This window comes from Dunckerocampus dactyliophorus, chromosome 10 (genome assembly GCF_027744805.1).
Source record: "Dunckerocampus dactyliophorus isolate RoL2022-P2 chromosome 10, RoL_Ddac_1.1, whole genome shotgun sequence".
Lineage (NCBI taxonomy): Eukaryota > Metazoa > Chordata > Actinopteri > Syngnathiformes > Syngnathidae > Dunckerocampus > Dunckerocampus dactyliophorus.
Genome location: NC_072828.1, coordinates 26,449,908 through 26,464,196, shown reverse-complemented (window position 1 = coordinate 26,464,196; position 14,289 = coordinate 26,449,908). Strand labels below are relative to the sequence as shown.

At 43.1% G+C, this 14,289-nt stretch overlaps 1 protein-coding gene across 4 annotated transcripts in view; it reads left to right on the top strand.

The window, feature by feature from the left end:
• camsap2a (calmodulin regulated spectrin-associated protein family, member 2a) overlaps positions 1–13,336 on the top strand; it is a 43,771-nt gene extending 30,435 nt beyond the window's left edge. For 2 of the 4 annotated variants that reach the window (XM_054789311.1, XM_054789310.1), the window contains 12 exons: positions 2,091–2,187; positions 2,333–2,429; positions 3,587–3,618; positions 3,761–3,830; positions 4,000–6,067; positions 7,263–7,399; positions 7,565–7,788; positions 8,218–8,284; positions 8,752–8,817; positions 9,366–9,481; positions 9,660–9,778; positions 10,719–13,336. In XM_054789311.1, the coding sequence (XP_054645286.1) occupies positions 2,091–2,187; positions 2,333–2,429; positions 3,587–3,618; positions 3,761–3,830; positions 4,000–6,067; positions 7,263–7,399; positions 7,565–7,788; positions 8,218–8,284; positions 8,752–8,817; positions 9,366–9,481; positions 9,660–9,778; positions 10,719–11,027 (3,402 nt within the window). In that variant the 3' untranslated portion in view covers positions 11,028–13,336. The remainder of the gene's footprint in view (positions 1–2,090; positions 2,188–2,332; positions 2,430–3,586; positions 3,619–3,760; positions 3,831–3,999; positions 6,068–7,262; positions 7,400–7,564; positions 7,789–8,217; positions 8,285–8,751; positions 8,818–9,365; positions 9,482–9,659; positions 9,779–10,718) is intronic. The other 2 variants (XM_054789313.1, XM_054789312.1) reach the window with 1 other exon arrangement.
• Positions 13,337–14,289: the final 953 nt, after the last annotated feature.

Here is a 14,289-nt window from a genome sequence, read left to right as displayed (position 1 = left end):
GTAATGCCCTGTGAATGAATGCTTAGCATGTATGCGTACATGTACGTGTGTACGTGTGTGTTTCTGGGATAGAGAGCCCTCCTGTGTACATTTAACATAACATTTAACACAAAGCATGCACAGTATGCACCGTGATAGCATAGTCAGTTGATGTGTGCCCCTCCCTTCTGAGGAGGATTACCTCCCCCACTCTACTTCCCCCTAACCGCGCCGTCCTTACCCAATCCCAAGAGCGGCACACACTCAAATCTCAAACCAACCAGATCTGGCAACACTACAAACCTGGCAGCCTACAAGTTTGCAATGCCAGTCAATGAGGAGATTGTGCGGTATTTGGCTGTGTGCGTGTGTGCGTGTGGCTGCTGACTGATGGCATTAAGCTGTAGCACTCACACCTGCTCTGTCAGTAGCAGTTAGACGGACAGATGGAACAAGAGGAGTCACGTTGGGTTGTTGCCACCATTGTGGGCCAGACATACCGCAAGAGGTATTTCTTTTGTTCACATTTCCTTTTCCTGTCTTCTGGTCACCTTAAAACAAGAGGTACTGCCAAAGGTAACGTGTCGTTTGACTTTTGTCATTGTCATTTTATGCAAATGTGTGTTTTAATCCCAAAGTAACAGGAGACATAAATGTAATATTGAAGGGAAGGATGGAAAAGTTGTAAACATCAATTATTATTATAGGCAAGTGCTCTCTTTGTGTTATGTTTGGGTTCATCATGAAATGATTATTATTTTTTTTTTGTAGTATTTTTCAACTCTGCATGCTCGCATGTGAAGTGATAAATAGCTGCAGTTACTCTTGAGGGGGATGGCCTGTACCTTATGTTAATTGCCTACAGTTCCCTGGCGTGCTTGGGCTGTGTTTTACTGTGCGTGCATGTGCATGTGTGGTGTGTGTGTGTGTGTGTGTGTGTGTGTGTGTGTGTGTGTGTGTGTGTGTGTGTGTGTGTGTGTGTGTGTGTGTGCGTGTGCAAGAGAAGAGAGACACATGCACACGTGCCAATGCATGGTTGAGAGTAATGTTGCTGATGGAGAAAACTGGGTATCTTGAGAGCTGAGCTGTGCAGCATCGTCTTTGTCTGCAGACTTCTCACTGATGAGGGGTGGAGGCGGGGTGGCGTGTTTCCTCAAGGTCGTACCCGTCACACTGCTCTCACTCTGCATATGCATGTGTCGGCACGTGTGTGTGCCAGAAGGTCCCCTGCAGAAACTGCCCACTTTAGACTAATGAGAAAACACTTTAATCTCCATAAGTATTTAAACTATGCCTGCATTTAACTCCCATGTTTAATCTAAAATAAATTGAACTGTATATTTAACCTGCTTCCAATTTTACAGTAATGCAGGTAAAATGATAAAGAGCTTATTCACCTGTGCACACATTTGATGTGGACTAACCTAAGAACCAAATGGAGAATTTATACAAAGGGTGTCTGCAGAACAAGGCAGCAAGACAAAAATATGGTATTGTATGGTTGATCATTGTACCTTTACCCCCCTTTTTTTTTTTTTTTTTGCAAAATACAGACATGCCCAATTGCAGCGAGTGTTCTGCATGCAGGTGATTGAGAGCAGAAATAAATAGCTGACCTCTATTTTGTAAATTAGGTTAATGCCTTAATCTTCGCTCTCTACTACCACAGGTACTGTTGACATCATTTGAACTTTGCACACATCAAACCCGAGGGAATGTCTTGAATGTAAACAGCAGTACTATTGACTGCTGGACTGCAAGTTTTGAGACCAGGTCTGTCCTAATATGAGGTTTTCTGTAACAGAGACACCTGCTGGAGAAATGGATGCACTGGACACAAACGATATTTACAGTAACTTCACCTAACGCAGGTCCACCTTGGCAGTTTGGGCATGGACTGTAGGAAAAAACAATTATATTTGGTCAATAACTGTGTGGATCCATGAAGTTATTATTTGTATGAATTACAAACAATAAAAAAAGCTAGGGATAGGCAGGAATAGGGTGTTTATGAGGCAGCTGATCCAAATTGCTGCTCTTGCAAAAAAAACCCAAATGTGTATTGTATCAGTGTATCAGTCATGGATCTTTCTGTTGTTTGTATTCTTCAGAATAACTATTTGGCGTTTATGGCAGAGCTGTTTTGGTGGTTTGAGGATGTTAAACCCTCTTTTGTGAAGCCGAGAATCTCAGACCATGAAGCCACAGGTAAGCCATCGATATTGTAATCCAGCACTTGTACATAAAATACTTCTTAAAATACTTGAATATCAACAATTCAAACTAACTCGGTGCTATTGATTGGTTGTTGCTATACTACACAATTCAGGCGTGTCAATGTGTTTCTGCCCAGACCCCTCATCCTTGTTAAAGAATATCCCAGCCATCCCAATCTCTAAGGCAACGAAGAGGAGCTTCATGGAAAGACCCCCCAGTCCTGAAAGACCAAGGTATGTTCATCTAAAACAGGGGTCTCAGGTGAAACTTGAACGAGTTCTTCAAAACACAAACAGTTCTTCTGAACGTAGGCTTCTCTTGCCTATTCCTTGCTGCCAGAGACCTGGCAGGACTTCCTCTTACACAGCGTCGCTGGGAGTGCTTCCAGCCTCCCAGGATGTGCCACTTGTTTTGTAAATAGTAGTAGTATTAGTAGTAGTTGCCCTACTCTATGTGTGTTTATTTACCTGTTACGTGTTGTGCTGTCATTTTTTTGTTTGCCCCGTGATTGTAGTCCCCCAAAGCCAAAGTGCCTCTGACCATCTCTTGTGGGACGCTAGTTTGCTACGATATACAGTGGTGTCAAAGTGTTTGCCCGCTTCCTGATTTCTTATTTGTTTGCATGTTTGTCACACTTAGATGTTTCAGGTCATGAAACAGATTGAAATACGATGACAACACAACTGAACAAAAAATGAAGTTTTTACATGAAACTTTTTATTATTAAGGAAGAAAAAAATCCAAAGCTACATGGCTCGGTATGGAAAAAGTGATTGTCCCCCTAAATCTAATAACTGGTTGGGCCATCCTGAGCAGCAACAACTGCAATCAAGCATTTGCGATAACTTGCAGTGAGTCCCTTTACAGCACTGTGGAGGAATTTTGGCCCACTCGTCTTTGCAGAATTGTTGTAATTCAGCCGCATGGGAGGGTTTTCAGCATGACCGACATTCTCCTTCAGGATTTTTTGGTAGACAGCAGAATTCATGGTTCCATTTATCACAGAAAGTCTTCCAGGTCCTGAAGCAGCAAAACAGCTCCAGACCATCACACTACAACCACCATATTTTACTGCTGGTATGATGTTCTTTTTCTGAAATGTTTAAATTTGAGTGATGATCTGACACATTTAAGTGTGACAAACATATGCAAACAAATAAGAAATCAGGAAGGGGGCAAACACACCACTGTATAATATGCATACAAAACACCTAGGATGCGCAGGCTGCACTAAAACTAAACTTTAATATCAAGCAGGGGGCTACAAAATATGGTTGTGGTGGTCTAAAATATCAAAACTGTATATTTTGTGATCACACACGGGATATTAATTTATCATCATAGAATACGTTGTTAATACATGCTTCATGTTTTGTCATTTTCTTTGTAGTTTGCCCCTGCGACCTCAGCCTCGAAATTCAGGTATTATTCACCTCCTTATGTGTTTAGTATAATAGTCGGTTACATGACATACTGTACAATGTAGATAAATATACTACTGTATTCCAAGTAACAAAATGTGTGCATACTGGACATGTGTGATGCTGATGGTTGTTTTTTCCAGGTGAAATCAAAAGGTCGACGTCAATGTCCTTTGTGGATAGCAACCTTGGTACCTGGCCCAAAGAGAAAAGGTTAGTATATTACTGTCCCAACACATCACCCCGCGCCTTGAAAATATATTTTCAGTGAAAAGAACTTTAATTATTAACACTATTAATTAATATTTTAGTATCTTTGTTCCTCGATAACCCTTTGGAATTTTAGTTTCCTTTTTTTTAACATGCCTTTCTGTTTCCTCAGGCCTGGGCCTTATGGAGTATCCTTTGACATCCCTTTCGACAAAGAGGAAAAAGCCCCTGCACCTCATTCCTCCACGCGTGGTATGGTCAGGTCCATCAGCACTGATGACGGTTCTGGTTTTAAAGTCCACCAACTCCCCCGCGGGATGAAGCGGAACCTGTCCTTCCAGCCAGTGAACGGTCAAAGCGTTGGCATTGAGGAGGAGGGTTGCCCCGACAGCCTAGCCGGTATGGAGCCTGACAGGCGGACCTACCCTAATGGATCTAGCAGAGTCACATCAACAACTCCCTCTATGGAGGAAGCCCTCCAGATCATTCACAGCCCAAGCAGGCCTCCCGTGGAAGGTATCAACAATGGTTTCTTCCTGCACAGCCCGGACCTTGGCACTGGCATTGGCAGCTTGGAGCCAGTGTCTGAGCTGGACTCCAAAGGACTTCTGAGCCCGACAGACACCACAGAGGTTGACACTGGTATCCACATTCATACAGAAGACATGCTGGATGAGGATTCCTCACTGAAAGACTGCTCTGTGAACATGGACCTGGATATGGATACACCCAGCCCTTGCCCAAGCAGTCAGAGCAAATCCCCCTCCGCAATGAAGATGACCAACTTTGCAGAGCAGAAGATGAAGAAACTGAATCCATCTGCGCCTGACTCGGGGCGGGAGAGCAGCAGCTCCCTAAAAACAACACCAGAGGGTTCAGATTTAGGTTTGCCATTATCAGTTTCATGGGCTCCGACCCCTGAACATAGTCCCATTCATCAACAAACACCAACAGTCCCTACTAAAGCATCATCTGTCCAGCTTCCACCCAATGACCCTGCTCAGGTCATGGCAACAGAGATGGTTCAGCTGAGGATGCGATTGGAGGAGAAAAGGAAAGCCATTGAAGCGCAAAAGAAGAAGGTGGAGGCGGCTTTTACCAGGCACCGGCAAAAGGCGGGACACTCTGCCTTTCTTAATGTGGTGAAAAGAAAGGGGGACGGAGCAGCAAGTGGAGGCGATGAAGGAGGCAAAGTTGATGGTGAAGGCAAGGCTGCAAGTCCCAATTTGAGGTGTGGTCGAAGCAGTGCAGACACACCTGACGGGGCGGAGCAAAGCAGTACAAGCTCCTGTTGGCAAAAGTCCCCTTGTGGAGGCGAGGAGGGTGGGCAAGGCCACGCCCAGCTCACTGAGGCAGACCTCACCGAGTATACGCGCTCCATTGAGAAACTCAACCATTCTTTAGCCTTCCTCCAGACTGAGATGCAGCGGCTGGCTCAGCAGCAGGAAGTCATCATGGCCATGAGGGAGCAGCAACATCAACAGGCGTGGGTCATTTCTCCCTCTCACGCAAACCCCTCGCCACAAAAATACGGCCGAGGTGGTGCCGTCACTCGATCCTCAGGACCCTCCTCCCCGGCAGACTCCCCTCGCCCGGCCCACCGCTCTCCAACCAGCATCAAGCGCAAATCTGCCTCATTTCACTCCCGCAACCCTCGTACCGTCCGCCCCAGTGAACTCAAGTTGGCCCCTTACAACCGCGTCCTCACCGCCCCTCAGTCTGTGGATAGCATCCCCAGACTGCGGCGTTTTTCTCCCTGCCCCCCCACAGCCAGCTCCTTTGTTTACATGGGGGAGAAGCCGGCAGCTTCCAGCCTCGAATCAGCCAACAAGGAGACAGACTCGCCCCTATCCCCAGACAAGGAGCTCAGTGGTGTCTGTGCATCTCCTCCCAGCTCTCCGAAAGGGGAGAAAACAGAGGGGGACTCAAAGGCCCAAATCCAGGAGCCAAAATCACCCACCCAAAGCCACACCACTGATATGGAAACAGTTGGTGTCGATTTGAAGCCTGCACAGACGTCATTTGCTGAAGTTCTGGCCCACCCAGTGGTAGAGACCTTCACGGTGACCCCCACAGAGATCCCCACGTTGCCAGATGTCAAGAGCAACCTAATTGAGGTTCCTCTGTCGGTCGTGAAGCGGCTGGAAGATATGACACTTGATGGCAGCGTGGAGTTGGAGCTTGGAGATGTGGATGTCTCGGAGGAGGAACAGAGGCTGTGTCGTGGCTTCTTCTTCAAGGTCAGTTGTTGTTTCTGAGGAAGTTTGTCCTCTGTATAACTGCTGAAATCCTGAAATGTAGTCGTACATTACCTTGCGTTTCACACTGAGCATGATGACATAAATGATTCAGGAAACATGAGGACGACATCATCTTGCTGTTTATGCTTTGTGAGGACTGCTTACTTAACCAGCTGGAGTGTGGGCTTCAATGTAGGTCACAAAACTGGGTCTGATGTGAATAATTTAGGCACCACTGTGGAGATGTGGTTGTAGGGAAGTTACATGGATCAAGAATGATACGTAGGAGATGTTCACAACAAAAAGAATAAAAATAAAGCCAATTTTGGCATTTTAATTACTGCTTAGTAACATTTGTTGTACCTTTTTAGGTTTATGTATCTATACTGTAGAGCGAGGGTCACCAACCCGTTGATCGCGAGCTATCGGTCGATCTTTGAGAATCTCTCCCGGAGAGTGACCAACAGGCACTCATTTTGACCACTGAACGCGCCTGTATGCCTCGCCGCCCTCCAGGTAGTAAAAATTAGCTAAAGGAGGAAGTGATGTAGTCCTTGCGCATGCGCGGGTACGTATTGCGCAGTGACAACACCACTAAATTTGCTCGTGAGCCCCGCTCTCTTCCGCGTTGACACAAGCCCCCCAATAGCTGTCCTCGGCTATGGCTCCCGGAAACTAGCAGCTCGTAGCCCAAATTTTAGTTTATAGTTCAAAGCAAAAAATCAGTCGAGAGACGGCTCGCATCTAAAAACACTTGTTAGCTGCCAAGGTACCACTGTTTAAATGACAATAAAAATACTCTGGTACCTTTGCACTCCTCTCTGGCAGTCGTCGTGACAACTCAACTCACGGCGGCAGTCGATACAAATAACTTTGGTCTTGTGGAGAGAGCCATCTGCCAGGGCTTTGAAGCTAAAGCCATTGAAAATACCCTTTTCTTTGTCCATTTCTGCCCATTTATTTGTTCCCGCTTATGGCTCCACATCAACTGCTGTGTTTCGTGAAACTCCAGGGTAGGCCGAGGGTCAAACAGGATTGGTGCACGTTATAATCGCACATCACAAAAAAGTCAGGGAAATTGATGTAAACTTTGACAGCCCTAGTTGACAATATAGCAATTTTGAATGGTGTCAAATATTTATTTAAAGCATCTGCACAGTTTATGTAACATGTGTTTGTCTCCTAATTGTCTCAGGAGGACGGAAAGGCAGAGGAAAACATGGCTCAGAAAAGGGCCGCCCTGATGGAGAAGAGGATGAGGAGAGAGAAGGAAAGCCAGCAGAGGAAGATGCAGCAGGAGGCGGAGCTAGAGCAAAAGAAGGAGGAGGCTCGGTATGCTTTTTTTTATTATTTTTTATGTCCCATAAAACTGTACAATTTCAGACTCCGAGGTTTCCTAAAAGAACACACACATGGTATAATGTAATAAATACAAATACATTTTCAGGACTGAAGAGGTAATTTTTTTAATGACGTCATTTCTTTCTTCACCCTCAGGTTGAAAGCGGAGGAGGAGCGCATCAGGAAGGAGGAAGACAAGGCCAGGAAGGAGTTCATCAAGCAGGAGTATCTCAGGAGGAAGCAGCTGAAGCTGATGGAGGACATGGACACCGTCATCAAGGCTCGACCAGCTGGCAGCGCCAGGCAGAGGCGAGGTCGGCCCAAGTCGATCCATCGCGACAGCCTTGACTCCCCAAAAACTCCGGTCCGGGCTGTCGCAGGTAACCACAGAGACGAACCCTACGCAGGGAAATCAAGCTGATCCCGTCTGCCAAGTGTGTCTATGATATGTGTTCTGGGAACTGTGTTGGAAATAAAGTACACAGTATTCCTGCACTGCATCGTGTTCAGATGCATTATAATTGTGACCATCAAATCTCATTAGATTGAGTACCTAATGCTGTGGCCAGTGAGTGCGTTTTGAACATGACATGCTGCTTGAGTGATGCATCAACAGTGCATTCTTGTACCATTGCATCATGCATTATCTGTGGTGCTGGCATGTGTTGTTATATGTGTCCGTTTTCAATCTTAGCTCAGACATTGCATTGACCACCGGTTTCATCGTGCGCGGTTGCCGCTTGTGACCGTGTGTCGTGCTGTGCCACATGTCGTCCTGCATCCAGACTCACGCCAACATCTCTTTTCAGTCTCCAGCTTGTCCTTGGCGTCCCTGGGAGACGGCGACGGCGTACAATCGGAGAAGAGAGCGCAAAGGTGAGTTTCGTCATGTGCTGATGTGAGTTTGTTTTGATGCAAGCTTTGAGTATTGACGGAAGTTGAGTATGCCTAAACCAGGGATCACTAACTGGCGGTCTGAGTCCAGACGCAGACGGACCTGGACCTATAGCCAACATCGCGACTCTAAACACAACAGAAAGAGCGAGTGGCAGGGAAGTACGGGTGAGACATGCAGGGAAAGAAGGTAGAAAGAGGACAGCGAGATGTGTGAAAGTTAGGAATAAGAGATGTACCGGACCAGACCTTTTTTACAGTACATTTTTATCTTGACCTATTTTAATTTTAATTGAATACCCCTTGCCTAAACCCATATAACAGTCTATGCCTTTTCACAATTGTATTCATCTGTGCTGTGTGATAACCCCTCCTAACAATAACAATAACTACATCACACGTTTCTAATAAATGTCTTGCATTCTTTCCTTCTCTATCACACATGCCAGAAGTGCTAGTTTAGCCTCTGGAAGTCTCCTCTGCTTTCTTAGCTCTCCTAAACTGAGAAGGAGAAGGTTAGTCCCTGCTTGGTACTGACTCAAGGTGCTTCGTGTTGTTCTGTCCCCGGTCCTGCACTACACTTTGTCCTCACACCAGCTTTGATTTGAACGAGCACAGCACTTTTTTTTTTTGGTCATCACAGTGCGCTTGTGCGTCTGATGGTATGTTTCCAGCTGCATCACCATCACGTTGCCAACACGCCCTCACATGGTATCAGTTGCTGTGCAAACATAGTTAAGTACTATACATATTTTGACATCAGGCATTCAGCTTCTCTTGGTGTGTTTGGTTGTCAGTTACCGTTGCTGAACACCAAGTGTCCGAATTTGCTGGCGTCTTTTATGGACCTTAAACACACCGGGATGCCTCACAAGCTTCAACTAGTGGATATAACGCCATCATGCAACAGTCAGCATCTTGATTGTTTGTTATTTTTAGCATTCTTGCTGCAATATCACACAGTTTACGTGCTGACTTAAGTGATGATGGGGAAAATAGTTGTTGTAAAACATACTGATACCACTGCACAGAAATGTAATATTTTGTGATTTATGTGTTCCAGGCCTGATTCTGCAGATGGCTTCCTGTCCCCGAGTCGTTCCAGCAGCAGGAATGGGGAGAAGGACTGGGAGAATGCATCCACCACCTCTTCCGTCACATCCATCACAGAGTACACAGGTTGGTGTGCAACATGTGCTCTTGGTCCTGCAGCATAAGTTACGTTCTGGAAAGGCGGTCATTATACAAAGTCATTACAAAATGTTGCGTTTGCAGTGGTTCACGACTATACTGCATTGTCGTTGTAAAGTTCGTCATGGTAGTTTTAATGCTTTTTTCTCCTTCTGTATCTGTTCAGGACCTAAACTCTACAAAGAGCCAAGTGCCAAATCTAATAAGCACATCATCCAGAACGCGCTAGCCCACTGCTGCCTCGCCGGCAAGGTCAATGAGGGGCAGAAGAACAAGATCCTAGAGGTAACAGCATGAGATACATTGTAGTTTATTCTTAGTCTTTTATTGATTCCAGTGACATGCAATAATGTGTGCTCAAATCAACAATATCATAAATGGTTAATATTGTACTTATAAAACTTTCAGGATTTTTCAACCTGTACTTGCATTTTTTTGACAATTTTATCTTGCAGGGACATTTTTTTAAGGAGGTGACTAGAAAATTAATATAATTCATATGGGGGTAATTTAAATGAAATGTTCACACATAAATTGTTTGGAAAAAATGGCCAATTCTTGGACAGTTTTTAAGGCAGTGACTAAAAGTATGATTCATTTGGATTATTTAGAAAACACAAATTTTACTTTGCAGTGGCATTTTTTAAAGGTAGTGACTTTTTAAAGTATAATTCATAAGGCATTACAGTATTTAAAATTTTAACAAATTTCACAAATTGTTTGGGGGGAAAAAATGGCCAAATTTTTCCCTGCAGGGACATTTTTTCTATCGTGGCTGTGGGATTATGTGGGATTATTTAAACATTTTTATTTCACACACGAAAAATACTGGCCAAATTTACTTTGCATGGACCAGACAGTGACTAAATATAGTTCATATGGGATTATTAAAAAAATAAAAAGAAAATTCACACATATTTGGAAAAAATTGCAAATTTTAACTTGCTGAGGTGATTAAATACTTTTTTTTTTGTGACGAAATAGGGCTGTGATTACGGTCGCTTTTCATTTTTAAGATGGCATCACCAGGCCCTGAACTCAATTTTTAAAAAGTTCATATAGGATTATTTTAAAAAAATATTTTCTCACACATTGTTTGGGGGGGGGCACCTAGACCTTTATTGCAATTTTTCATTGATGAAAATAAGACAACATAGTGTATATCTTCTGTGTACGTAGTTTTCTTTTGCAGCTCATAACTTTTATGTCATTCCTTGGGAAACAGGAAATGGAGAAATCGGAGGCCAACAACTTCCTGGTTTTGTTCCGAGACGCCGGCTGCCAGTTCCGCTCCCTATACACTTACTGCCCCGACACCGAGGAGATCAACAAACTAGCAGGCGTCGGCCCGAAGAGCATCACACGCAAGATGATCGACGGCCTCTACAAGTACAACTCGGACAAGAAGCAGTTCAGCCTGATACCAGCTAAGACCATGTCGGCCAGCGTGGACGCCGTCACTATCCACAACCACCTGTGGCAAACCAAGAAGCCAGCCACCCCTAAAAAAGTAGTGCCTGCCCCCCAGTCCTGATGGAACCTGAACAAAATTGCACTTTCACCGCATATTTCCATGACGATTCCAACACCTGCAATTCCACGTAGTTGGTTCCCATCCATCAATTTTCTGCTGATGACGAATGATGTAAATATCTTTAACTTTTTTTTTTTTAAAGCCAAGTCATGTGGGAGTCTAGTTTATGAAGGCATGTGTGAGTACAGTTTTTATTTCCTATGTGCCAAACGTCAAAAACGAGACCGTATGAATGCTAGGACATTGTACTCAGAACACTGAAGCACTGAATGTTTATAATTCATGTACAGATTGATTTTAATTTGTGAGTGCAATGAGGTGATTGTAATCCGACGTACTCGGTTGCTTTCTTTTTTTATATACTATATATTCAAAGGAAGCCTTTGTGTTTATGAGTAACCATGTTTGTACGTTACGGTACGCAAAATCAAAGGGCCAAAAAGATTGCATACAGCTAGCGTTCGCCACACACCACTTGTGTGTTCAGCTCAACAAAGTCAAACGGTTTCAGCTTTTTCAGGACCCCTTTCTTTGGAGGAATGTAGGCCATCACTCCAGATAGAACATATGTGTTGTGTTCGTCTTGTGTTTAAGTGAAAGTGTCAGACAGTGGAAATTAGGGGTGCAACGATACACAAAATTCACGGTTCGGTTTGGTACTTTTTCGATGCAAAAAAAGAAATTAACTTACCTTTTTAATTAGAATTTTATTATAATTGCCAGCATTTTTGTTATTTTTCAACATTCTCAGTGTGGTATGAATGTGGGAGGCGGAGCTGAGTGGCTCTGTGCTTGACAGTGCAACCTAAGCCAGAGTAGTCGATCGCAGATGCGCTGAGCTTTCAGCACAGGGCGCCGTCAGAAGTTGTTAAAATAAATCTAAAACTGCGTATTGTTCGATACAGGGCTCACGGTTCGGTATGCATGTTTATTGATACGCGTATTGTTGCACCCCTCGTGGAAATGATTCATTTGTCGTTTTGTTTTTGCACTTGGGAAGATGATTTTGAATGATGATATCCAGCATAAAATGAGCACATTTTTACAGCCATCAGACGCATTTGGACCAAGTATTTTCTACTAAGGAAATAGAAGAATGCAAGAAAGATTATTCTGTATCAAACCGATACGTTGTTTGAGTTTGACTGATATTTGACACGAGATGGCCAAGATAGCCCAGCACAAATGTTAAACCAACTGTCAGGGATGATTGCGCATACAGTATCAAGGCAAGACCTGTATTGGTTTTGAACTGCTGTATAGGTCAAAAATAAATGCTGTAGGTGTTTGTTGTTGGCACCATTACTGGTCAAGATTCATGGTCGCTTTTCTGCAGGTTCCTGCAGTCGACGGCTGTTTATATCAAAGTACGAGCTCTGTTGGTTATCAACGGTTCTCGGCACAAATTAGAGCATAGCTCTGGTTTGCATGTGTCAGTGTTTTCTTTCAAAGATGATCGCTCTATCAGAGCAAGAACCCTAATGAGCCAATCGGTACATGTACCTCGTCAATGCTCTACCGTCTTCGTTTTTACCATCTTTCCTCCAATTTGCAGGGGTTGTTGTTCAACTTCAACGCAGGAACTCAAATGTACAATCCTGTCGATATCGAGCGACGCCCCCATCCGTCATGTTCCAAGGTCGATTTGTGTGGATTGAACACTGTCCTTGGTGACAGTTTTCTACTCGTGCTTTCAGTTTGAAACATATTGTACAATCGCAAACGGTGCAGTCGCTCACACGGACTGAAATCACACAGCGACGACTAAGAAGCCTTGTATTGTAGACTAGTACTTTTGTTGGAAAATCTGTAGTTTCACACTCTGTGTTACAGATGAACGCCACGTAATCCTCATGTATTTAAATTGGCACATCGTTAACAATGGCGGTTATCACGAGAGAGTGCTTTAGCTGCAACATGTAAAGATTAGGAATATTTTGCTAGTTTTCCGCTCTTTAGTTGTAGAAGGCAGATGATGTTCTGCTGCATACGGGTAAGAAAAGGCACCGCTTTTCTTGGTGTCATGAACAAATATGCTGACTTGGTGCATCATTTTAAACTTGGGCGGGGTGGGTATTTATGACTGAGAGAGAGCATGTACTTTAGTTTAAAATGTAATCTAGTATGTTGGTTTATTGACCACAGGAAACCAAGGGAATATTTCAACTGTAAGATTATTGTACAGTCAGTGTGTTCATGTGCAGACTTTGCTATAAGGACTTTTCATGTGCTGTCATAAAAACATGTAGTTTCTTTGTTTTTGCTGCATTAAATAAACTCAGCATGGCCTCCAAATACGTGTGTTTGTAAGTCAGACCTTGCAAAACCAATGCTTTCTCTTCGTTGCTGCAGCAATCAGCTTAACTTCATATATGGGATACTGTGCAAAGGTCCGAGGCCAAATCACTTGGAAAAAATATATGATTACAAATAGTAGTCATTGTAGTCATAGATGGCCATTGACATATTGCTAAAATGTCATATAATAGTGGCCTAAAACCTTTGCACAGTGTGGTATATCATTATTATTATTATTATTTTTAAAGTAATGAGTAATTCAATTATGGATAATGAGGATAAAAAAAAATTGATATATATTCTAAAAGCATATGGTCACTTAGAGTTCAATTTGTTTAAATGAATCAAAATCCTGAATAAATAAAATATGTTATGTAATAAATATATATATAAATATATATTTCAAATATCAAATAAAAAATAATAAATCAAAAATGAAAATTGTATTTCTCGAATCCCTGAGAATAATGAGGTATTTCTGTGCACCAGCTCCATACAAACAATGAAACTGTATATAAATAAACTTATATTTATTCAAAAAGCATTTATTCTAATGATTATTCAGTATTATTATTGGGTACACATAAACTTGAGGTTTTGTGCGTGTGTGTTTGTGTGTTTTGGCATAATGGGATTGCGGTGCTGCCGACTGTCCCTGTCCTTTCTCGTCTGCATGTCATCTGCATGAAGTTGCCATGGTAATAACATAGTGAGTGTGGCTGGTATATTAGTATAATAAAAGGTACTGAAGTTCACGTGGTATTATTTGATATAGTACAAGTCTTTTTTGCAGTTTTGCACAAAAATAAATATATCAAAGGAGTGCCAATTTGTGTAGAAAACGTGCACAGCGAAAAATAATGAATAGAAATAAGATGAAATATAACACAACCGTCCCAACGACCATCTTTATTTCATGTATTATGAGCTACACGTGTTAGCCGACAGGTTCTCGTCATGCGCG